Source organism: Anser cygnoides, chromosome 35, assembly GCF_040182565.1.
Source record: "Anser cygnoides isolate HZ-2024a breed goose chromosome 35, Taihu_goose_T2T_genome, whole genome shotgun sequence".
NCBI classification, from domain to species: domain Eukaryota; kingdom Metazoa; phylum Chordata; class Aves; order Anseriformes; family Anatidae; genus Anser; species Anser cygnoides.
Window position 1 is genome coordinate 1,025,436 of NC_089907.1, and position 23,310 is coordinate 1,048,745.

At 62.0% G+C, this 23,310-nt stretch overlaps 1 protein-coding gene across 1 annotated transcript; it reads left to right on the top strand.

The window, feature by feature from the left end:
• The first annotated feature begins 1,245 nt into the window (after positions 1-1,245).
• LOC106049849 (complement C4-like) lies at positions 1,246-22,842 on the top strand. The gene is made up of 41 exons (XM_048056124.2): positions 1,246-1,325; positions 1,771-1,960; positions 2,535-2,721; positions 3,451-3,521; positions 3,761-3,849; positions 4,477-4,559; positions 4,669-4,765; positions 5,276-5,384; positions 5,541-5,664; positions 5,877-5,989; positions 6,330-6,500; positions 6,865-7,050; positions 7,747-7,929; positions 8,404-8,559; positions 9,266-9,392; positions 9,854-9,925; positions 10,720-10,914; positions 11,273-11,384; positions 11,463-11,533; positions 11,957-12,096; positions 12,515-12,715; positions 13,212-13,263; positions 13,359-13,448; positions 14,269-14,466; positions 15,086-15,161; positions 15,239-15,395; positions 15,970-16,086; positions 16,506-16,671; positions 16,932-17,098; positions 17,487-17,657; positions 17,995-18,054; positions 18,133-18,226; positions 18,329-18,551; positions 19,180-19,270; positions 19,645-19,719; positions 19,963-20,065; positions 20,140-20,229; positions 20,654-20,743; positions 21,069-21,152; positions 21,776-21,908; positions 22,515-22,842. Exons 1-41 carry the CDS (start codon positions 1,246-1,248, stop codon positions 22,654-22,656), a joined length of 5,136 nt encoding a protein of 1,711 aa, XP_047912081.2. The 3' UTR covers positions 22,657-22,842.
• The last annotated feature ends 468 nt before the right edge of the window (positions 22,843-23,310 follow it).

A 23,310-nucleotide genomic window follows, 5' to 3' on the forward strand; every position in this document is an offset into this window, starting at 1 on the left:
GCCTCATCAGCGCCCGAAGTGGAGGATGGCACCACTGTGCTGGGTGCCCGAAGAAATAACCAGAGCCCCAAGATTGCCCCAGTGCCAGGCAGAGGCTGGGGACATCAGCACCAGCCACATGTCACGGCCAGTCTGGGGGCCTCCCAAAGGTGCCCCAGCTCCTCATACAGCCCCTCCAGCCCCTGCCTTCCTCCCGCACCCCTCTGCCTCTCCCGCCCAGGGACTTTACCCTGCTTGCTCTTCCAGACAGCGAATCCGACCAGGGCAGCGATGACAGACGTGATGGTGACGGCCACCCCCGCCACGATGGGGATCAGATTGGACTGTGGCTCTGGGGGAAATTAGGGCCATCAGGAGGGGAAAGGGGCACCCCAGAACACCCCAGCCCCACGCGCCTCATGCTGCTGGGCTCAGGACCAGGACTCCCAGCAGCAGCAGCCCCACCCCCGTTGCCCCCCCGTGGGCACCGTGGAAATTTCGTCTTCGAATGGCAGCTGGAAGCTCTCCTGACGTCACCGGTTGCTGGACAGATCCCGGTCCCGAGCATTGCGAGACGCAATCTGCCCTTAGTGGAGCCGTGTTGGCTGTCACCAATCACCTCTATGACCTCCATCAGCCTTGGCTAATTTCCAGGAGAATCTGCTCTGCTATTTGGCTGGGCACAAAGGTGAGACTGACTGGCTTGTAGTTCCCTGGGTCTTCTTTTTTTTTTTTTTTTCCTTTTTAAAAATGGGTGTTATGTTTCCCCTCTTCCAGTCAGTGGAAATTTCATTGGGCTGCCACAGCTTCTCGATTATAGTGGGCAGTGGCTGAGCAGATATATTCAACAGTTTCTTCAAGACTCACAAATGTATCTCATCAGGTCCCACGGCCTTGTGCACCTTTAGTTTCTTTAGATGGTCTAGAACCTGAGCTTCTCCCCATTGCACCTCACAGAACCCATGGGACACCCATTTCCCCCCTTGCCCATAGATTCCTCATTTTCCCCCTGCCTCCTAGGGTCCCATACCCTCCAGAGCCCCGTAGCCCCCCCCCCCCCCCCACTGCCCCATAGACACTCATATCCCATTTCCCCACAGCACCCTCCCCTTCTGTTTCCCCTCATCCACGTGGATCCTTGATCAGGGTCGATGCCCTTGGGGCCTGTGGGTGAACCTAGACATCCGCCCCCCCCCCAGTTAATGATTGACCCTCACTCCAGTGTCTTTGTGTCCCTGGCCCTGGCAGCCTCACAACATCAGTGCCATGGGGTCTTGCTGGGCCTTTGGCCTCCTCCTCCTCCTCTCCTTCCTGCCACTGATGGAGGGCAATGCCCAGGACCCTGAGTATGGGGCTATGAGGCACCTATGGGACTGGGAGGGTGGGCTATGGGGTTGGGGGTGACTGTGGGGCATCTGCGGGGCTGGTGGGGACTATGAAGGCCCTACAAGGTCTGTGAGAGACTACAGGGCAGCTATGGGGCTGGGGAGGCTGTGGGACTGGGAGCAACTATGGGGCAGCTATGGGGTTCGGGTGCTATGGAGCCCTGTGGGAATGGTGGGGGATTACTGTGCACCTGTGTGGCTGGGGGGGGGGGGGGGGTTACAGGTCTGGGGCTGTATGGGGTTCCAATGGGATCTGGGAGGGGTTATGGACCTCTATGGGGACTGTGGCATCAGGGTGCTTATGGGGTCTGTGAGGGACGGTGGGACAACTACCTGTGGGACAGGGGGGGCTAAGAAGCAGCTCTGGGGCTGGTGGCAGCCATGGGTCAGGCAATGCCTCCCCCAGGCTTGTGCTGGTGGCCCCTCGGCGTGCGGCTCTTGGGGCACCCCTGGGGCTGCTGGTGGCAGCTGTGGGGCCGGTGACCGGGACAGTGACAGCGTGGCCTGAAGGCAGCCGTGGGGCAGGGCCCTGTGCACCCCCGACCCCCTTCTCCCTTGCATCCCACAATGACTTCAACCAGCTCCTGCACATTGAGGTACTGGGACATGGGGGCACTGGGGGCATGGGGGCACTAGGGGACATCCTTGTGGAGCATAAGGACTCTGGGACATTGCTACGGGGTAGCGGGATTGAGGACACCCTCACGGCACACAGGGACACAAAAATGTCCCTGTGGGCTGTGGGGACACAAGGACACGTGCCCCTACATCCTTTGGGTCTCCCCTTCCCATGTCACCCTACACCTCTTCCCTGGAGCCCCCATGCCTCCAGTGTCCCCCCTGCCCCTCAATGTCTCCTGTGTCCCCCATGTCCCTCCCCATTCCCCATGTTTCTGCCATGTCCCTCAGTGCCCCCCTATGTCCCCCTGTGTCCAACCATGTCCCCCATGTTCCCCCTGATGTCCCAATTCCCCCCATGTCTCCATTTCCCTCTATGTCCCCATGTCCCCCCCATGCTCCCCTATGTCTCCTGTGTCCCCAATGTCCCTCCCTATCTTTTATGTCCCCCCATATCCCTCCATATCCCCCCTGCCATGTCCCCATTTTCCCCCTGTCCCCATCTTCCCTGCATCCCTCCATGTCTCCCCAGTGTCCCCATGTCCTCTGCAGGTCACCGCAGTGCAGGCCGAGCGCTGTGGGGTGCTGCGGGGGGCTGGGGGCCGGGTGCTGCTCCTGGAGGCCCAGAGTGCCCAGCTGCCTCCCCCTGGCACCCGGCTGGTGCGGGTGGCCCTGGGGGGGTCCCGGGGACACCTCATCATCCAGACCGACAAACCCCTCTACGCCCCCCGCCAGACAGGTGAGCCCCTGCCCACCAGATCCATCACAGATCTACCCACATCCCCCCCCCTGCAATTCACCCTGAATGCCCCAAACCCCTAAATCCATCCCCAATCCATCCCGAATTCCACCCTCAATCCCCCAGATCCACTCCAATCCAACTGGCCCAAATCCACCCAATTTTCCAAATCCCTCCCAAATCCTCTCCAAATCCTCCAAATCCATCCCAAACGTCCCCCATGCACCCAAAGCCACCAAATTCCCCCCAAATCCTTTCCAAATCCCCCAGATATGTTCAGAATGCTCCCAACCCTCAAATCTATCCCAAATCCACCCAATTTTCCCTTAAATCGACCCTTATCCCCCAAATCCACCCCTAATCTTCCCGATCCACCCAAATCACCTCAAAACCTCCCAAACCCTCCAATTCATCCCAAATCCCCCCACTTCCATCCCAAACACCCCCAATCCACCCAAATATCCCCAGATGCTCTCATTTATCCCCCATACAGCTCTCTGCATGTCTATATATCCCTTCTTGCACCACATACCCCTCCCTGAGCTTCCTATATTCTATATTCCTATATTCTTCTACAACCCCCTGTACCTGTTATACCTCCACGTGTCTCTACATATTATTCTGCACCCCCATAGATCTTTCTGCACCCCTATATATTACCCTGCAGCCCATAGAGCTCCCTGCAACCCCATAAACCCTGCAAGTTCCCATATGTCCCTATGTCCCCAGTGCGCTTCCGTGTCTTCTCCATGGACCCTGACCTGCAGCCAAACCCCGAACCCATCCTGGTCACCATCACGGTATGGGCCCTATGGGACTCTCGCTGTGGGGTGGCCCTATGAGGCTGGGACAGCCTATAGAGCTGGAGCTGTTGTGCTAGGGTAGCCCTATATGGGTTATGGTTATGGAGCAACCCTATGAGGCTGGGGTGGCTCTATAAGGCTGGGGCTGTGGGACAGTCCTAGAGGATTCGGGTGACCCTAGAGGGCTGGGGTTTTGGGGCTGAGTTTGGGCCCTATACTCACTCTGTGCTCCCCAGAACCCTCTGGGGGCGCGGGTGCGGGAGGGACAGCGGGTGCCCCTGGACACAGTGCTGAGCGACCAGCTGGTGCTGCCTGACATTGCCCTGTAAGTAGGATGTGGGGGACTATGGGGCTGGGGGGGCTATGGGGCAGTAGGGGGACATGGGGTGGTAGTGGGCTGTGGGGTGGTATGGGGGGATATGGGACTGTGGGGCTACAGGGGGCTGAGGAGGGCTGTAGAGGTTTGTGGAGTGTTATTGGGGCTGTATTTTTGGGGTACTGGTGAGGCTTGGTTGTGCACAGTGGGGTGTCATGGGGCTACAAGGGGTTGGGGGCTATGGGTTCTATTGAAGGGCTATAGGTGGCTGGGGGTTATGGAGGCTGTAGGGAACTAGGAGCCATAGGGGTTAGAGGGGAATATGGGGGGCTACAGGCAGAGCTAAAGGGGGCTGGGGGCCGCAGGTGAGCTGGAGGGGTGTGGGAACTATGTGGCTATTGGGGGTACTATAGGGGCCATAAAGGGCTTATAGGGGACCACTGAGGCCATAGGGGCCATAAGGCGCTATTGGAGACTATAGGGGTGATATGGGGGCCATTGGGAACCATAGAGGTTATAGGGGGCTATAGAGTCTATTTGGGACCATAAGGTCTATAGGGGGCTAAAGGAGCTATAGGGGGTTATGGGGGGGCTATAAGGGACTGTAGGGGCTACAGGTGCCCCCGTGTCCCCCAGGCCAGGGACGTGGCACGTGCGAGCCCAGCTGGCGGCCAGCCCGGACACCAATGGCTCAGCTGCCTTCGAAGTGCGCAAGTATGGTGAGTGGGGGTCCAGGGGGAGGGAATGGACCCCTGGCTGGGGACCAGTGCTGGGTAAGGGGTTCCCCTAATGTCTGCATCCCCCCAAAAACCCCACTGCCTCCCCCAGCCCTGCCTGGCTTCGAGGTGCGGATCCGCCCCGAACCACGCTTCGTGGTGCTGAACAAGCCTGAGCCGGCCCCGCTGCGCGTCCACCTCCATGTCCAGTATGAATCCAAACCCCCCGGAATCCCACAAATCCCCCTTAAAGATCCCCAGGGGCCTCCCGATCTGCCTGGGATGCCCAAAATCCTCCTTATGTCCTCCCAGCTCCCCCCACCAGCCCCCAGATCCACAACCCCCTAGGACCCTCATCCTCATGGTATTCCCCCAATCACACCCCGGGGCCCCCCAAATCCCCTCTGTGACTCCCAACAGCCCCCACGACCCCTCAAAGCTCCTCCAGGACCCCTCCAAAGCCCTTCTGGACCCACTCCAGCCCTCCCCATCTCTCTCACCCCTCCCAGGACCCCAACCCCCTCCCGTGAACCACCCACCCCAGGACCCCTTTTGGGCCTTCTCAGCCCCCCAAACTCTCCAGGGGACCCCACATACCCCCTGATCCCCCCCCAGCTGCCTCCCCTGCCCTTCTGGGCCTCCCCTAACCCCAGCCGACCCCTGACCCTGGATGACCTTTGCGGTCCCCCCCAACCCTATTGATCTTTGGGGACCCCCAGGTTCCCCGACGGGGCACCCGTAGGGGGCCACGCGCAGCTGCGCGTGGGGCTCCTCAACGCCGGGGGCCGGGGGGGACAATTCCTGCGGGGACTGGAGCAGCAGTGCCGGGTGAGCATCACCCCGGGACCCCCAAAACCCTGGGGGGAAGACCCCAAATCCCCCCACCCCTCCCATCCTTGGGACCCCCTAAACGCGGGCGTGCCTCAATTCCCCATTCATTCTCTGGCCCCGTCCACCGTTTCTGGCCCCGCCCACCGTTGCTAGGTGACCGAAGGCCACGCCTCCCTGGACGTGTCCCTGCTGGCCGTGGCCCGTGCCCTTGGCGTGGCGCTGCCCGACCTGCAGGGGGCGCGCTTGCGCCTGGCAGTCGCTGTGGTGGAGGCGCAAGGTAGGGGCGGGGCTAGGGGCGGGGCGAGGGAGGAGGCGGGGCCTGGCGCGGGTGGGGGGTTGTGGCTAGGAAACTGCGGGGGCGTGGCCACGATGATGGGGGCGTGGCCAGGGCGGTGGGGGCGTGGCTGAGATGGGCCTCAAGGGGCCGTGTCCCTGCGGGGCCGCGGGTTCGAGTCCACTCCAGGCTGACCCCTGCGACACCGGGTGCAGGCGGGGAGCTGGTGGAGCAGGAGGCGACGGTGGCCCTGGTGGCCTCGCCCTGGGCCCTGGACCTGGCTGAGACGCCCCGGTTCTTCGTGCCGGGGGCTCCCTTCACCCTCCTGGTGAGCTCGTGGGAAACGTGCGAGCCCTCGTGCATGCTTGTGTGAAGCCGTGTGAGCCCTTGTGTGTGGTGGTGCACGCTCGTGCGTGCTTGTGGGAGGTGGTGCGTGCTTGTGCACAGCTCTGCAAGCCCCTGTACATCGGTGGTGCATCCTTGTGCAGGGTTGTGCATGGCCATGCAAGCCCTTCTGTGTGGTGGTGCATGCTTGAGCATGCTTGTGCAAGGCCGTGCAGGGAGGTGGGCGTGCATGCCTGGGGAATGCTCATGCAAGGGGTGCACAGTTGTGCACACTTGTGCAAAGCTTTGTGCACATCCTTGTTTTTGAACACTGCTCCCCACAGGGCCGGGTGCTGCAGGCCGGGGGAGAGCCGGCCCCTGGCATCGGGGTGCGGGTGACAGTGGGGGTGACAGGGGCCACCCCCCCACCCCCCATCGAGTTTCGGGCTGACACCACCGGTGCCATCGTCATCCCCATCAACGTCCCCAGCGGAGCCACGGCCCTCGACCTCAGTGTGAGTGGGGACATGGGGGACATATGTGGACATGGGGATATGGGGAAACATGGGGAAATGGGGGGACATTGGTACATGGGAATATGGGGACATGGGGGACATTTGGATGAGGCGATATGGGGATATAGGGACAAAGGTACATAGGGGTATGGGGACATAGGAGCATGGACGTATGAGGGCATGGGGGGACATAGGGACATGGGGACATGAGAATATAGGGATAAGGGGACATAGGGGACATTGGGGACAGGGGGACACAGAGGCCACAGGGACACGGGGGGACACGGGGAGCATGGGGTGCTGTGGGGGACTACAGGAGAAGGAAGGGGACCCGGCTGCCATGAGTGCTCTGGGTCCCCCCCAGGTTGAAGCGGGGCAGGCAGATGGCCCCCCGGCCCGGGCGCAGATGACGGTGGCCCCAGTGGAAGCGGTTTCGGGGCGCTTCCTGCTGCTGGGGGGCCCGGGGGGACCCCTGCAACCTGGGGAGGTGCTGAGGCTGCAACTGCGTGACCTGGGCCCCCCTCCGGCCCCCCGCCTCTTCCACGTGCTGGTGAGCTCCACGCCCACGGGACCCCTTGGCATCCACCCGCTCCCTCAATGGGGACCCCCTGGGGCCCCCACCAGGGACCTCTGCAAGCCCCCGGGGCCATGAGTGTGTGTGGGTGCATGGCATGTGCTGCATGTGCGTGTTGCAGGGTGCATGCATGTGTGTCATGCATGCATGTCATGTGTTGGATTGCATGGTGCACGATGCGCACTGTGTCACACGCATGGTGCACGTCCCGTGTGCAGATCCCGTGTGCATGGCATGCATTGCATGCTATGTGTGCATGTTGTCATATGTGCATGGTGTGCATTGCATGTTATACGTGCATGTTGCCATGAGTGCATGTTGTGGGTTGCGTGTTGCGTGTTGCACATGGTGTTGCATGCATGTTGCATGTCCCACGTGCACGCTGCATGTGCATGCTGTGCATTGCATGTTGTGTGCGCATGCTGTCAAGCATGCATCTGTGTTGCGTGTTGCAGGTTGCATGCACTGTTGCACATGCATGTTTTGTAGTGTATTGTGAGCGCATGTTTAACACACATCGTCCTGAACATGCATATCACGCACTGCATGCTGCATGTACACACTTGCATGCCATATGCTGCATGCCACGTGTTGCCCCTTGCATTACGCCCCACGGGCTCCCTGCTTACCACCCCCTGTCCCTTGTCCCCCTGTCCCCATGTCCCCACGCAGGCAGTGGCACGGGGGCGGCTGGTGGCAGCCCAGGCGGTGCAGCGGGGGACGGTGACGGAGGTGACGCTGCCGGTGACACCTGCCATGGCCCCGCGGCTCCGCATCGTCGCCTTCTTCCAGGCCGGGGGGCAGCTGGTGGCGGCCAGCTGGGGGGCACCTGTGGGAGATTCCTGCGGCGGCCAGGTGCTACTGGGGGCACTGGGACATATTGGGGGGGGGGGGACTGGGAGCTGCTGGGGGCACAGGGAAATACTGGTGGGGGGGAACTAGGAGCTGTTGGGGGTACTGGGCCATACTGGGGGGCGGGGGCTGGGAGCTGCAGTGGGCACTGGGAAATGCTGGTGGGGGGGAACTAGGAGCTGTTGGGGGTACTGGGCCATACTGGGGGGGGGGGACTGGGAGATGCTGGGAGCACTGGGATGTACTGGGGGAAGGGACTGGGTGCTGCTGGGGGCACTGGGAAATACTGGTGGGGGGGAATTAGGAGCTGTTGGGGGTACTGGGGCATACTGGGAGCACAGGGAGGGCAACAGGGGGACGAGGAGCTGCTGGGGCAGTGGGAGCACTGGGGGTACTGGGAACAGCTGGGTGCACTGGGAGCACTGGGAGCTGCCGATGCCCATACTGGTGCACACTGGAGCGGCAGGGCTGTGGCAGGTGCGGGTAGTGGTGCCCCCGCCAGGGCCCGACCTGCGTCCCCAGGCCTCCCTGACGGTGACAGTGACCACGGGGACCCCAACCACCGTGGCCCTGGGGGCAATCGACACAGCCGTGCTGGCGCTGGAGCCGCGGCACCGCCTTGGCCCTGCCAAGGTGACACCCCAAACCCCAAACCTTGCACCCCCAAAACCTGGGGACCCCCCCTGAAAACCCAGCACCCCAAAACCCCAAGTCCTGGTGACCCCAAACCCCCCATACTCTCATCCCTAAACCTGACACCCCCAAACCTCACAGCCCCCCAGCCCTGGGGACCCCAAAACTCACTGTCCTAAAGCCTGAATCCCAGCACCCCAAAACTTAAAAAAACAGCCCCCCCAACCCAGGGTCCCCAAAACCCAGCACCTGCCAAAAACATGGCACCCCAAAACCCCAAAGCTGTGAGGACAACAAACCCAGACCTCCCCCAAACCCCCCAAACGATGCACCTTGAAATCCAATACCCCAAAACCTCACGCCCCTAAACCCCCAAAACCCAGGACTTCCAAATCCCTAAATCCTGGGAACCCTAAACCCAGCTCCCTAAAACCCCCAAACCTGGCACCCCAAACCCTCAGTGACACCAAAGCCTACCGCACCCCCAAACCTGACGGTGATGCCCCAAATCCCCCTGTACCCCAAAACCCAGAACCCCAAGTCCCAGGGACCCTCAAAATCCCTCGGTCCCCCCTAAATCCCATGGACCCCCCTAGTATTCCCCAAATCCCTTGGACGCTTTGGTGATGCCTTGTGGAAATGGGGCCCTGGGGATACACTGGGGACACGTTGGGGACATGGGGTGACTCCCCCCCATGCCTTCCAGGTGAAGGCAGTTTTGGGCACCAGCGATTTGGGGTGCAACCCTGGGGGGGGCCCCAATGTTGCTGGGATCTTCAGGGCTGCGGGACTTGTGCTGGGGATGGGGGGAGCCACCCCTCCCCTGGGGCCAGGTGAGTAGGGACAAGGACCTGGGGGACATGGGAGGGTGCGGGGGACATAGGGGGACATGAGACATGGGCAGGCATGGGGGGACATGGGGGGCATGGGGGGCACAGAGGACATGGGACAATGTGGGGGACGTGAGGGACATGGGAGGATATGGGGGACATTGGGGGACATGGGACATGGTGGGGTCATGAGAATATAGGGGACATGGGGGTATGGGGTGGATATGGGGACATTGGGACAAAGGCATCATGGGGGACATGGGGTTATAGGGGCATGGAATGGGGAGGGACATGGGGATACGGGAGGACATGGGGACATTGTGACATGAGGACATGGGGGACACGGCTATGGGGGGGATGTGGTGACATTGGGACATGGGGATATGGGAGACATGGGGACGTAAGGGGTCATGGGGACCTGGGGGGCATGAGGATATGGTGGCATTGGATGTCCCCCTCCCTAGGTCCCGGCTGTCCCTCGTCCCCTCCCCGCCAGCGGCGCTCGCTGGAGCTGCTGCAGCTGCTGGAGGAGAAGGGTGAGTGCTCAACGTCACCTTGTCCCTGTGTCACTGCATCCTCCTGCTGCCCTCCAGTCCCAGCCCCTTGCCCTGTCCCCCTCAGTGGTGGCTTTCAGCAGTGGTCTTGTCCCCATCCCTGTTCCCAGGTCCCCACATATCCTCCTGCCATGGGCCACAAGTGACCCTTGTCCCCATCCCCATCCTTGTCCCCGCATGCTATGGCCGTGGTGTCACCTCTGTCCCCATGTGTCCCCGTGGTATCACCATGTCTGTGTGTATCCCTGTGACATCACCCCTGTCCCCATATACATCCCTGAGATGCATGGTGTCACCCGTGTCCTTGGTTTCCCCACGGTGTCACCCACATCCCCGTGCATTCCCATGATGTCACCCAAGTGTCCCCACATATTTCCATGGTTTTACAGATGTCCCCACATGTCCCTGACCTATGTGAGTGGCATCGCCCGTGTCCCCAAATGTTTCTCTGAGCTGGGCATGTGGTGTCACCTGTGTCCCCATGGTGTCACCCACATCCCCACACATCCCTGTGATGTCACCTGCGTCCCCGTGTGTCTCCCTCAGTCATGTTCATGGTGTTACCCACATGTCCCCATGCATCCCCACGTGGCCCCAAGGTGTCACAGATGTCCCCACATGTCCCCACTACATGTGGCATTGCCCATGTCCCCATGTGTCCCGAAGGTTGTGACCCCCATCCCCATGTGCCCCTGTGGTGTCACCCTGACCTGTCCCCATGTCCCCTTGTGTGTGTGTCCCCTGCACCAACCGGGTGTGTCCCCATGTTCCCGCAGCGGGGCAGTGGCGGGGTGACCCAGCGACATGGCGCTGCTGCCGGGATGGGGCGACAGCACTGCCACTGCGGGCGACGTGTGACCAGCGGGGACAGCGGGTGACAACAGCCGGGGGCTGTCGTGATGCCTTCCTGCACTGCTGCGCCCTGGCCCGTGACTTGCGCCGGCGGGGACGACCCGGGGGGTTGGCACGAGGTGAGCACGGGTGGCGGTACATGGGGACATCCCAGATTTGGGGTCCCTGTGGGTGGCGATGCATGGGGACCTCCCAGATTTGGGGTCCCCATGGGTGGGTGGCAGTTCATGGGGACATCCTGGACAGGGGGTCCCCATGGGTGGTGGTTCATGGGGAAAACCCATACACGGGGTCCCCACGGGTGGTGGCACGTAGGGACATCCTGCACATGGGTACTCCTTGGGTGGTGGTGCATGTGGACATCCCAGATTTGGGGTCCCCCTGGGTGGCAGTGTGTGGGGACATCCTGGACGCGGGGACCCTGTGAGTGGCAGTGCTTGAGGACATCCTGGACGTGGGGTTCCCTGGGTCCTGCAGTGCTGGAGGCGGCGCTGGAGCAGCAGCTGCTGGATGACGAGGAGGTGCCGACCCGGAGCTTCTTCCCCGAGAGCTGGCTGTGGCGCAGGGTTCCTGTCGATGGCTCCGTTCGGTGAGAATGCAGGGACACCTGATGTTCCCCCAGCCCCGTGTCCCTGTGTCCATGTGTCCCACATCTCTGTGTCCCCAGGATCTCAGTGCTGCTCCCAGACTCCATCACCACCTGGGAGATTCAGGCTGTTGCCATCATCCCCGGCCTGGGTGAGTGTCACCACCTGCCCTGGTGGCCCCATGTGGTGGCTTCTCCCAGTAGTGACCTGTCCCGTCCATGTCCCCACCCCCCTGTGGTATCCCCGTGTCACCCTTTCCTGCTGCCCCTGTCACTCCTCAGTGACATGGCCACCCCATGTCATGCCACCATCCCTTGTTCCCCATGGTGTCACCGAAGGGCAGTGTCCCCATGTCTCCCATGGTGTTCCCATGTCTCTGTGGTGCCTCCGTGTCCCCGTGTCTCCCATGTCCCCCCATATCACCCCCATGTTCTCATGTCCCTATGCTGTCTCCATCTCCCCCGTGTCCCCCCATGCCCCCAAGTTCCCATGGTGTCCCCATGTCCCCATGACCCCTGTGTCCCCCGTGTCCACGTGTGTGTGTCCCTGCCCCATGGTGACGGGGTGCTTGCAGGGCTGTGCGTGGCTGTGCCCCAGCGGGTGACGGTGACACAGGACGTGCGTGTGGCCCTGCGGCTGCCCCCCAGCACCCGCCCCCGCGAGCAGCTACAGCTCCAGCCCCTCATCCACAGCAGGCTGCCCCGCAGCATCAACGTGAGCACCCCAAACCCCCCGGACACCCCGTAGGCACCCTCTGCCCCACAGAAATTCCTTCTTCCCTAGAGGTACCCCCTGCACCTGGATAACCCTGGATAACCCTGGATAACCTGCTGCCCTGTAGATAACCTTCTGCCCCCATACATACCCACTGTCCCATAGATACCCTGTTCCTTCCAACAGATACCCCAGAGATCCCCCCTCTGTCCCATAGATATCTCTCTGTGCTCCCTGGACACCCCATGCCCTATAGATATCCCTTCTGCCCCATAGATAACCCCTGTGACACACAGATACCCCTCGTGCCCTGTGCATCCTTTTGTACCCTTCTGACCCATAGACACCTGCTGCCCCATAACCACCCTTAGCTCCTACCCGTCCGGTGGCGGCGTGGGTGACAGTGATGGTGATGCAGGTGACAGTGACGCTGTCAGTGGCTGAGGGCGTGTGCGCGGCGCTGGACGGGGCCCCCCAGAACCTGGAATTGCCTCCAGGGGGCGCTATTGCTGTGCCCCTCACCTTGGTGGCCTTGCACCCTGGGGATGTTCCCATCACTATCACTGCCCGCGGGCCCTGGGGGCTGAGTGACCGTGTCACCCGCATCCTCCACGTCGAGGTGAGAATTGGAGGTGTGGCCCCTCTTGTCACCTGGATCCCTTCCTGGTCACTGGCACCTCCTCCTGTGTCCCCTGGACACTGTGGTTCCCTGGGGGCTCAGGGACACCAGGTCCTTGGTGGTCCTGGACATTGGGGTCTCCTTGGTGCTCAGGGACATAGGGGTCCCCTTGGGGCCCTAAGCACTGGAGCTCTCCTTGGCACTCAGGGCCACCAAGTCCTTGGTGGCCCTGGATACTGGGGTCCCCTTGGGGCTCAGAGACACCGGGTTCTTGGTGGCCTTGGGCTCTGAGGTCCCTTGAGGCTCAGGGACGCTGGGTTCTTGGTGGTCCTGGACATTGGGGTCCCCTTTGCACTCAGGGACACCAGGTCCTTGGTGGCCCTGGGCACTGGGGTTCCCTTGGTGCTTGGGGACATAGGGCCACTGGTGGCCCTGGACACTGAAGTCTCTTTGGTGCTTGGGGACACGGGGTCCCTACTGACACCTGTTCCTGTAGCCCGAGGGTGAGCTGCACCTGGAGGAGACCAGCTACGTCCTGGACACCGACAGTCAGTCTGAGGACTCAAGGGTCTAGCCTGGGGGACCCAGGTGACCGGGGGGGGACACACAGGGTTGTGGACCCCCTGACGCACTATCCCTGCAGACAAGCAGGGCAGGACCCTGGAGCTGCCGGGGGATGTCCCAGCCGAGATTGTCCCCGATGGGGATTTCAGCATGAGCATCCGCGTCACCGGTGTGCGGGGACATTGGGATGGGCGCTGGGGACATGGGGACGGGGATACAGGGATGGAGTTATGGTGGGGACATGGCGTTGGGTGTTGGGAACATGGTGGGGACATGGTGGTGGGGATGTGGTGGGCATCTGGTGGTGGGGACATGGGGACAAGTGGGGACATGGGGATGGGGACACAGGGTGGGGACATGGGGACCATGCAGACATGGAGGTGGGGGCATGGGGATGTGGGGATGGTGGGGACATAGGGATGGCTGTTGGGGATGTGGGGGTGGACATGGTGGGGACATGGGGACAGGGGACAAGCAGTGGGGATGGGGGAGAGAGACTTGGGGGTGGGTATTGGGAACATGGTGGGGCCACAGGGGGGGACAGGGGTACGTGGTGGTGGGGACAGGAGGGACAAGGGGACATGGGGAATGTAGGGATAGGGAGATGTGAGAACGGAGGTATGTGAGGACAGGGGGACATGGGGGTAGGGTGGTGGGGACATCAGGTGTCCAGCCCTGATCGTATCTCTGTCCTTGCCCCTGTGTGTCCCCATATTCATGTGTGTGGCCATGCCCCCATGTGTGTCCCCGTGCCCCTGTGTGTTCCCCTGTGCATGTCCCACGGGTGTCTGTGTCCCTACATTCCCCCTTGCCCACGTGCATGTCGCCATGTCCCTGTGCATGTCCCCATGCCTGTCCCTGCATCTCCTGCGCATGTCCCCATACACGTGTTTGTGTCCCTGTGTATATCCCCCACTCATGTCTCCACGCCCACCACATGTCCCCATGCACGTCCCCATGCCTGTCACCGTGTCCCCTGCCCTGCACAGGCCGGGTGCCGGGCTGGGCACTGCAGGGGGCTCTGGGGGTGGGGGGGACACTGCTGCGGGCCCCCCGGGGCTGCGGGGAGCAGTCGTTGATGGTGCTGGCCCCCGCCGCTGCTGCTCTGCGCTACCTGGATGAGAGCGAGGGGTGGGCGCAGCTGCCCCCCGGGCACCGCCAGCGTGGCCTCAGCACCCTGCAGCAGGGTGAGCAGGGCATGGGAGCACTGGGGGGGTACAGTGCCCTTTGCAGGGGTTGCAGTGCTCTGTGAGGGGGGCTGCGATGCTCTATAGGGTATGTAATTAGGTGTGCAATGCTGTAGGGTGGGTGTAATGATTTATGGGGTGTGCAGAATTCTATATAGGATATGCAATTAGGTGTGCAACGCTATAGGGTGGGTGTAATGCCTTATGGGGTGTGCAATGCTTTAGGGGGGGGTGCGATGCCTTATGAGGTGTGCAATGCTCTATAGGGTATACAATGGGGTGTGCAATGCTGTAGAGGGAGTACAATGGGGTGTGCAATACTTTAAGGGCTGTGCAGTGCTTTAGGGTGTGTGCAACGGGGTGTGCAATGTTCTATGGGGTGTGCAATGCTCTAAGGGTTGTGCAATGCCCTGCAGGGTGTGCAGTGCTATGTGGGGGATGCAATGGGGTTTGCAATGCTCTGGGGGGTTGCAGCAGTGTGCGCAATGCTCTGGGGGGGGGGGGGGGGGGGGGGGGGTGCATTGCCCTACAGGGGGTTGGAAGTCCAATGCAGGGGATCAAGGCCCCACCAGTGGCCCTGGTGACTCCCATGTCCCTAATGTCCCCCATGTCCCCACAGGCTTCGAGCGGGTGCAGAGCTTCCGCAAGAGCGACGGCTCCTACGGGGCCTGGCTGCACCGGGGCAGCAGCACCTGGTGAGGGGGGAAGCAGGGACGCGGGGACATGTTGGGCGGGGGGACACGGGGACACGGTGGCGGCTGTCCTGGTGCAGGCTGACGGCGCTGGTGCTGCGTGTGATGGCCCTGTCCCGTCCCTACCTGCTGGTGGATGCCGATGGCCCCAGCACGTCCCTGCGGTGGCTACTGGGACAGCAGCGACCGGATGGCGCCTTTGTGGAGCATGAGCCCGTGATACACCGCGAGATGCAGGTGGGTGGCCACTGGCTGTCTCGTGTCCCCATGCCACGTCCCTGGGTGACGTCTTCCTGCTAGGGCAACGCTCCTATGTGATGTCCCCACGTGAGGGTCCTGCACCACGTTCCCTTGCAATGCACCTGCACAAAGTGCCCGTGCAAGGCGCTGTGCAGGGTTCCTGTGTCATTGCCCCATGCAGTGTCCCCATGCCATGTCCCCATGCAAACGTCCTCATGCAATGTCCTCATGGAGTGTCCCCATGCCATGTCTCCATGCCATGTCCCCATGCAAACATCCTCATGCAGTGTCCCCATGCAACGTCCCTATGCAATTCCCATGAAAAATCCCCACGCAATGTCCCCATGCAATGTCCCCATGCAGTGTCCCTATGCAGTGTCCCCATGCAAAGTCCCCATGCAGTGTCCCTATGCAATGTCCGCCCCATGCAATGTCCTCATGCAGCATCTCTATGCAGTGTCCCTCTGCAATCCCCATACAAAGTCCCCACGCAATGTCCCCATGCACCGTCCCACTGCAACCCCCCATGAGACCCTGTGTCACCCCCACCTGGCTGTCCCTGTGTCCCCAGGGCAGTGTTGGAGACCCAGGCCCGGAGGCCACTGTGTCCCTGACTGCCTTCGTGGTGGTGGCTCTGCACAGCGCCCGTGTGCTCCTGCCGCCGGACAGCCCCGAACAGCCACTTCTGGTGTGTCCCCATCCCCTCCCCATGTCCCCATGTCCCCTCCCTGTGTCTTCAATGCCCCCGTGTCCCCTTCTGGTCCTATGGGCATCTTTGTGCATCCCTCACGTGTCCCCTGTGGTGTCCCCCTGTCTGTCCTTGCATCCCACTGGTGTCCCCATGCTCCCATGTCCCCAAGTCCCAGTCCTGGGCCCCATCCCCTGTCCCCACACCCCTGTCATATCCCCCATGTCCCTCATGCCACAATGTCCCCCAAGTGTCCCCCATGTCCTCATGCCCCCACATATCTCCATGTTCCCCATATGTCCCCACGTCCCTCAGTGTCCCCCCATGCTCCTTGTGTCCCCAGTGTCTTCCATGTCCCCCCATGTTCCCATGTCCCCCCATGTCCCAGTGTCCTCACATCCCATGTCCTGCTGCCGCAGGACAAGGCACTGTCCCAGGCATCCACCTTTCTGCGGGGCCACGTGGAGACGCTAGGGACCTTTGGGATGGCCATCACGGCTTACGCGCTGGCACTGGTGGACACCAGCCCCCCAGGGCCACAACCCGCTGTGGAGCGCTTGCGTCGCCTGGCCCGCACCGCCCACGGTGAGCACACGGCATGGGGTCACTCCCATGCCTGAGTCCCCAGAGGTTCGTGGCTTCAGAACAACTTTCTTCCCATGGGTTGGTGGCTCCTGGACACCTGGGTCCCCATGGATTGGTGGCACCTGGACGCTTGGGTCCCCATGGGTTGGTGGCTCCTATACATTGGTTGGTGGCTTCTGGGCTCCTTCTCCCCATGGGGTGTTGGTTTTGGGTGTCCTAAGGCATTGATGACCCTGCCCATGGGCACTGTCCCTTGGCAGGGGGTCGGGCACAGTTCTGGCCAGCCGGGGGTCCTGCTGCCACGGTGGAGGCGACGGCCTATGGGCTCCTAGCGCTGCTGCAGAGCCGCGATGTTGCCGGCGCCAGCCGGGTGGCCCAGTGGCTCCGCGAGCAAAGCAACTACGGCGGTGGCTTCCATTCCACCCAGGTGCCCAGGCGCTGGGAGCACTGGGACACTGGGGTCCCCTGAGGTGGGGGTATCTCAAGTGTCTGGGTCCCCTGGGACACCTGAGTGCCCTGGGCTGGATGTGACCAGGACACTTGGGTGCCCTGGGGTGAGGGTGACCCAAATACTTGAGTGTCCTGGAAACCTAGAACGCCTGGGTCACCCGGGGTGGGGGGTGACACTTGGGTCCCCAGGGGTAGAGGATCTCCTGGATAACTGTGTCACCTGTATGACTGGGTCCCCTGGGGTGGGGGTGATGCAAATGTTTGGGTGTCCTGGACATCTGGGTGCCCTGCGACACCGGTGTGTTTGAGGTGGATGGTGCCCAGACACCGAGGTCCCTAGCCCACCTGGACTCCTGGACCCACAGGACACGGTGGTGGCGCTGGAGGCATTGGCCCAGATGTGGCTACAATGGGGACGTGGGGCCAGATCTGGGCTCAACCTGGGGCTCTCCTGGCCGGGGGGGATCCGAGGAGGTGCTGGGGGCACCCAAGTGACACTGGAGCCTGGCCTGGAGCCGCTGGAGCAGGAGCTTCGGGTGGGTGTCATGGAGGAACATACAGGGGGACATGGGACACTGGGGATGTGGGGGGACGTATGAGGACATGGAAGACATGGGGAGATGTGAGGACATGAGGGACATAGGGCGAACAGGTTTGGGGGACATGTGGGGACGTGGGTGACATTGGGAGACATGGGGGGACATATGGGGACATGGAAGACATGGGGAGATATGAGGACAAGAAGGACATATGGGGATCAGGTTTGGGGAAGATGGTAGGACATGGAGTGCAGGACACAACTAGACATGGGGTATTGGTGTCCCTTGTTCCTTGCTCTGACCCCATATTCCTCCACACCCCCGTGTCCCCCAGGTGCCCTTGGGCAGCCCGGTGACGGTGAAGGTGGAGGGACACGGTGAGGGGACCCTCACGGTGAGTGGCTGATCCTGGACACCGCCTCCGGTGATTGGCCCGCTCCTGAACACCGCCTCCCCTCACCGCTGTCCCCAGGTCCTGCGCCAGTTCCGCCTGATGTCACCCCCCAACGCCACCTGCCAGGGGCTGGGCCTGGAGGTGGCCATCACCGGCCCCATACTCTACCAAGGTGAGGCCCCGCCCCCACGGGCCCCGCCCACTGAGGCCACGCCCCCACTGGCCCCACCCCCTTCCTGCAAGGCTTGGCCTTTCAAGTGGTTGTCTCCTGCAGACGAAGAGGACTACGAGGACTATGAGGAGGAGGCGGAGCTTGAGGGGAGGGCGGAGCCTGCAGGAGGGGCGGAGCCTCCGGAAGGGGTGGGGCCTGCAGGAGGGGCGGGGCTTGCAGAGGCCGCCACCCCCCTGAGCCCCATGGCCTTGTGGGACGCCCGGCGGCGGCGGCGGCGGGACGTGCGCGACCCAACTCGCGAGGTCGCCTTCCTGGTCTGCTTCTGGTGAGAGGCAGGACTTCCTGTCCATGGGGCAGGGGGACTTCCTGTGTCAGCAGGGTTCGTGGGCGGGACTTCCTCTTCCACCCTCAGGCCAAGGCTTCCGCTTCCTAATGGCCATGCAGGGGCAGGACTTCCTGCTGGGCTGGGCCTGTGAGGGTTGGACTTCCTGTGGCTACAGGAAGTTGTGGGCAAGACTTCCTGCTAGGCTGGGTCTGTAAGGGACCGACTTCCTTTTGCTGCTGGAAATTGATGGCGGGACTTCCTGCTTGGCAGGATCTGTGAGGGCTGGACTTCCTGTGGCTGCCCGAAATCGGGGGCGGGACTTCCCCTTGTTTGGGGGGGCGGGGCTTCCCACCACACCCATCATGGGGAGCTTCTCGTTTTGGCCACAGTTATGGGTGGGACTTCCTATTTCCATGTTTCTGTGGGCAGGACTTCCTCTTCTGCCCACCAGTTGGGGGCAGGACTTCCTGGTAGTCCTGGCCTGTGAGTGGCGTGGGTGGGACTTCCTGCTTGGCCCATGCACGAGGGCGGGACTTCCTGTTTCACTGGGGTTTCGGTGGTCTACTGGGGTGGGACTTCCTGTTCTGCCTCGTGGCCCCGCCCCCTGATGGGCGGGGCTTGGCTGTAGGCGGGTCCCAGGTGCAGGTCTGGCGGGAATGGCCGTGGTCGAAGTCTCCCTGCTCAGCGGCTTCCGGCCCCACCGGCCTGACCTGGACAAGGTGGGGGGCACTTGGGTCCCCCTGGGGGCAGCGGGGGGCACGGTGGGGGGAGGTGGCAGGGAATGGGAGTTTTGCGGGGGGGTGTTGGGGGGGGGGGTGCTGTAGAGGGGTGTAAGGGTGATGGGTGGTGAGGATTTGGGGATAGTTGAGGCCTGGGGGTGTTGGGATTTGGGGGTGTTGGGGTTTGGGGACATGGGGGTGTTGAGGTTTGGGGGTGTAAGGGTGGCGGGGTGGGTTGTTGGGGTTTGGGGAGATTGGTCACTGGGCATGCGGTGTGGGGGATGTTGGGCCGTGGGAGTGCTCAGGGGTTGGGATGCGGGGGCGTTGGGGTGGGGGTGTGTTGGGGTGCTGGGGTGCCAGTGTCTTCCCCCCAGCTGCGGGACGTGGTTGATCGCTGGATAAGCCACTACGAGCTCGACGGGGCCCGGCTGGTGCTGTACCTGGACGAGGTGGGGGGCACAGGGGGTTGGGGGGCTCTGGGGGACAATGGGAGGAGCTGGGAGGGACTGGGAGCAGTGGGGAATTGGGGATTGGGGAGGGACAGGTCCCCTGTGTCCCCCCATATCCCCACGTTCCCCTATGCCACCGTATATCCCCAATGTCCCTGTGGACCCCCATGTCCCTACCTGTCCCCTTGTCTCCCCATGTCCCCACCATACCCCACTTCCTCTCCATATTCCCCATGTCCCCAGGTCCCCCCCCAGCGCCAGTGTCTCAGCTTCGGGGCAACGCAGGATGTGGCCGTGGGGCAGCTGCAGCCCGCGATGGCGGTCATCTATGACTACTACGAGCCAGGTAGGCGGGGCCTCCATGGGTGGAGCCCGGGGAGGGGACATGTCTGTTCAGACTCCTCCTTCTGCCCCACCCAGCTCGGCGCTGCACCGTCTTCTACAGCGCCCCCCGCAGGAGCAGCACTGTGGCCACCCTCTGCTCCCCGAAAGTCTGCGAATGCGCACAAGGTGGGCCCCACATCCCCCAGACCCAGGGGACCCCCCACCAAAGGGACTCCCCACATCCTGGACCTCATCACCACACAGTCCCGGGGAACCCCACGCTGGGTTCCCCCCTCCACACATATTCGTGGGGTTCAAGGGGGCAGCTGGGGTTCGGGGGGGGGGAGGGAACAGTGGGGTTCAGGAGACACCGGGGCAATGCGGGGACATGGGGTCATGGGAAATGGAGGAACACGGGGACATGGAGGACATGGAGAGAACTTGCAACCAGGTATCGTGGTGTGGGGGGAGGAGAGCTAGGGTTTGGGGGTGTCCTGTTGATGTGAGGGAGTCGTGTTGATTTTGGGGGAACCCTGGTATATATGAGGGTATATATGAGGGGGGTGGATGCTGGGGGCTCCAGGGTTTCACCTAGCCGTATTACCCCAAGGTGGGTGTCCCCGGGCCCAAAAGGGGTCGCAGGAGCTGACGGCTGATGATCGCCTTGATTTCGCCTGCTACAGCCCCCGCGTTGACTACGGTGAACCCCCAAAACTGCCTACACCCCCCAAACGGGCTGCACCCCTAACCAGCTGCACCCTGAACTCCACTGTAACCCCCCAAAACCCAGCGGCTCCTCCTGAGCCCCACAATTGTTTCCCTGCTCTCCTTGAACCCCAGTTCCCACCCTGAACCCCAGTTGTCCCCCCCTGACGCCCAAGCTTCTGCTGCACCCCTGTAACCCCTGGCACCCATAACCCTGTTGGGCTGCACCCTGTATGGGGACACTCCTTGTCGCCCGTAACCCCTGTGGTCTCCATAACTCCCGTGACCCCCATGACCCTCATGGTCTGCCCCTTCCCCAGCGCTGGTGGTTCAGGTGCTGACCCAAAATGAGGTTGGGGCTTTTGTGGGGTTCGAGACGGAAATCCAGGAGGTTCTGCTGATGGGTGAGATTGGGCAGACTGGGAGGGACTGGGAGGGATGGGGGGTGGGCCTGGGGGAACTAGGAGGTGCTTTTTGGGGAGACTGGGAGGGACTGGGAGCATTGGGAAGGAATGTGAGGTGAAACTGGGAGAGACTGGGGGTTGAGACTGGGGGAACTAAGTACGGTAGGGATGGGGTGGGTATACTGGGGGGACTGGGAGGACTGGGAGAGATTGGGGGCTGAGACTTGGGGGGGGTATTGGATTATAGTGGGCCAAACTGGGATGGCCCTAGGCTGCACGGTGTGGGGGGCTGGGCCATACTGTGGGAAAACTGGGATAGACTGGGGTATATTTGGAGGCACTGGATGTCCACAAGCATAGCATGGAGAAATCTTGAGTCATAATTGAGGGTACTGGGTTAGACTGGGCCATGCTGGGGTGGTCCTGGGCTGTAACTGGGTGTGGCTGGGCCATGCTGTGGGGCACTGGGATGTACTGGGCGATATTAGGGTGGCGCTGGGCTGTATAGTGAGGACTCTCAGCCGTACTGGAAGAACCTGAGAGTACAGTGGGCCATACTGGGAAAACCCGGGCAGAGCAGGCTGCGTGCTGCACTGCAGAGTTACTGGTGCATACTGGTGCAGGGCAGGATGCAGCGGCGGCCCCTGGGGAACGGCGGCGAATACTGGTGAGGGAGAGCTGCACCCTGCGCCTGCGCTCCCCCAACACCTACCTGGTGATGGGGTTGGACGGGGGGACACGGGACCCCCAAGGACGGTGAGAAGGGGTCTGAGTCCCCACGTGTCCCCATTGGCCTATGACCCTGTGTCCCCTCATGGCCCCCATATGCCCCTTTGCCCGCCCCACATACCCACGTCTCCCTGTAGTTTTGTGTGCTGCTGTGTACTCACGCCCCTGCGTACCCCTATGTCCCCTGTGTCCTCATGCCTCAGTGTCCCCATGCCTTCCTGTCCCCCATGTCCTCTCATATCTCTTTGCCCACGCCATGTCCCCCCATGTCCTTGTATGTCCCTGTGTCCCCATGCCTCTGTGTCCCCCTTGTCTCCATGCCCCCGTGTCCTCCATGCCCCCATGCCTCATGACCCCATGCTCTCTTGTCCCCCCATGTCCCCGTGCCTCTGTGTCCCTGCTGTCTCCGTGACCCCATGTCCCCTTGACCCCATGTCCCAGTGTCCCAATGACCCCCCACATCCCCATGTGACCACAACCACCATACCCCTCCATGTCCCTGTATCCCTATGCCCCTGTGTCCCTCCCCGCCCCAATGTCCCCCAATGTCTCTGTGCCCCTTGTACCAGTGTATCCCCAATGTCCCCATGTCCCATTGTCTTCCTGTCCCTGACCCTGTGTCCCTGTCCCTAGCCCCCAGTACCTACTGGGCCCCCAGTCATGGGTGGAAGAGGTACCATCCCCTGCCCGCTGTGGGGCCACACGGCTGCGGAGCCGCTGTGCCCAGCTGCAGGACTTCCGCTACCGCCTTGGCCAACTGGGCTGCCAGCTGTGAGCCGGGGACACTTGGTGCCGTTGGAGGACACCCATGCTGGGGCCAACTGGGAGCAACTGGGATTTACTGGGGGCAACTGGGAGCAACTAGGACCACACTGGGAACAACTCAGACTGCGCTGGTTTTAATTGGGACCCTACCTGGATCAATTGGGGTCAACTGGAAATAAACTAGTGTCAACTGAGACCGTGCTGGGATCAACTGGAACCATGCTGAGGCCAACTGTGAGAAACTAGGAACTTCTAGGGCTAATTGGGAGCAACGGGGACCATGTTGGGGGACACGGGAGAGCGTAGGACCATATTGGGGGAACACTGGGAGCTTCAGGCAGCACACTGAGGGAATCTGGGCCCGTGCTGGGGTCAATTATCCCATTCAGTGGATGAGGGAAAGGATGTGGATGTTGTTTACTGGAACTGTGTTGGGTTAAATAAAACCACACGTGGGTCAACGAAGAGCAACTTGTACCTGCAAGGGGCAGCTGGGAGCCACTGGGACTATTTTGCGGGCAATTGGGAGCTTCTGCAACAACACTGGGGGAAACTGAGAGCATGATGGGGAAAACTTGGGACATGGGGAACAATGTTGTGGAAACTGGGATCTTCTAGAACCACACTGGAGAACAACTAGAACCATGGTGGTTTCAAGTGGGAG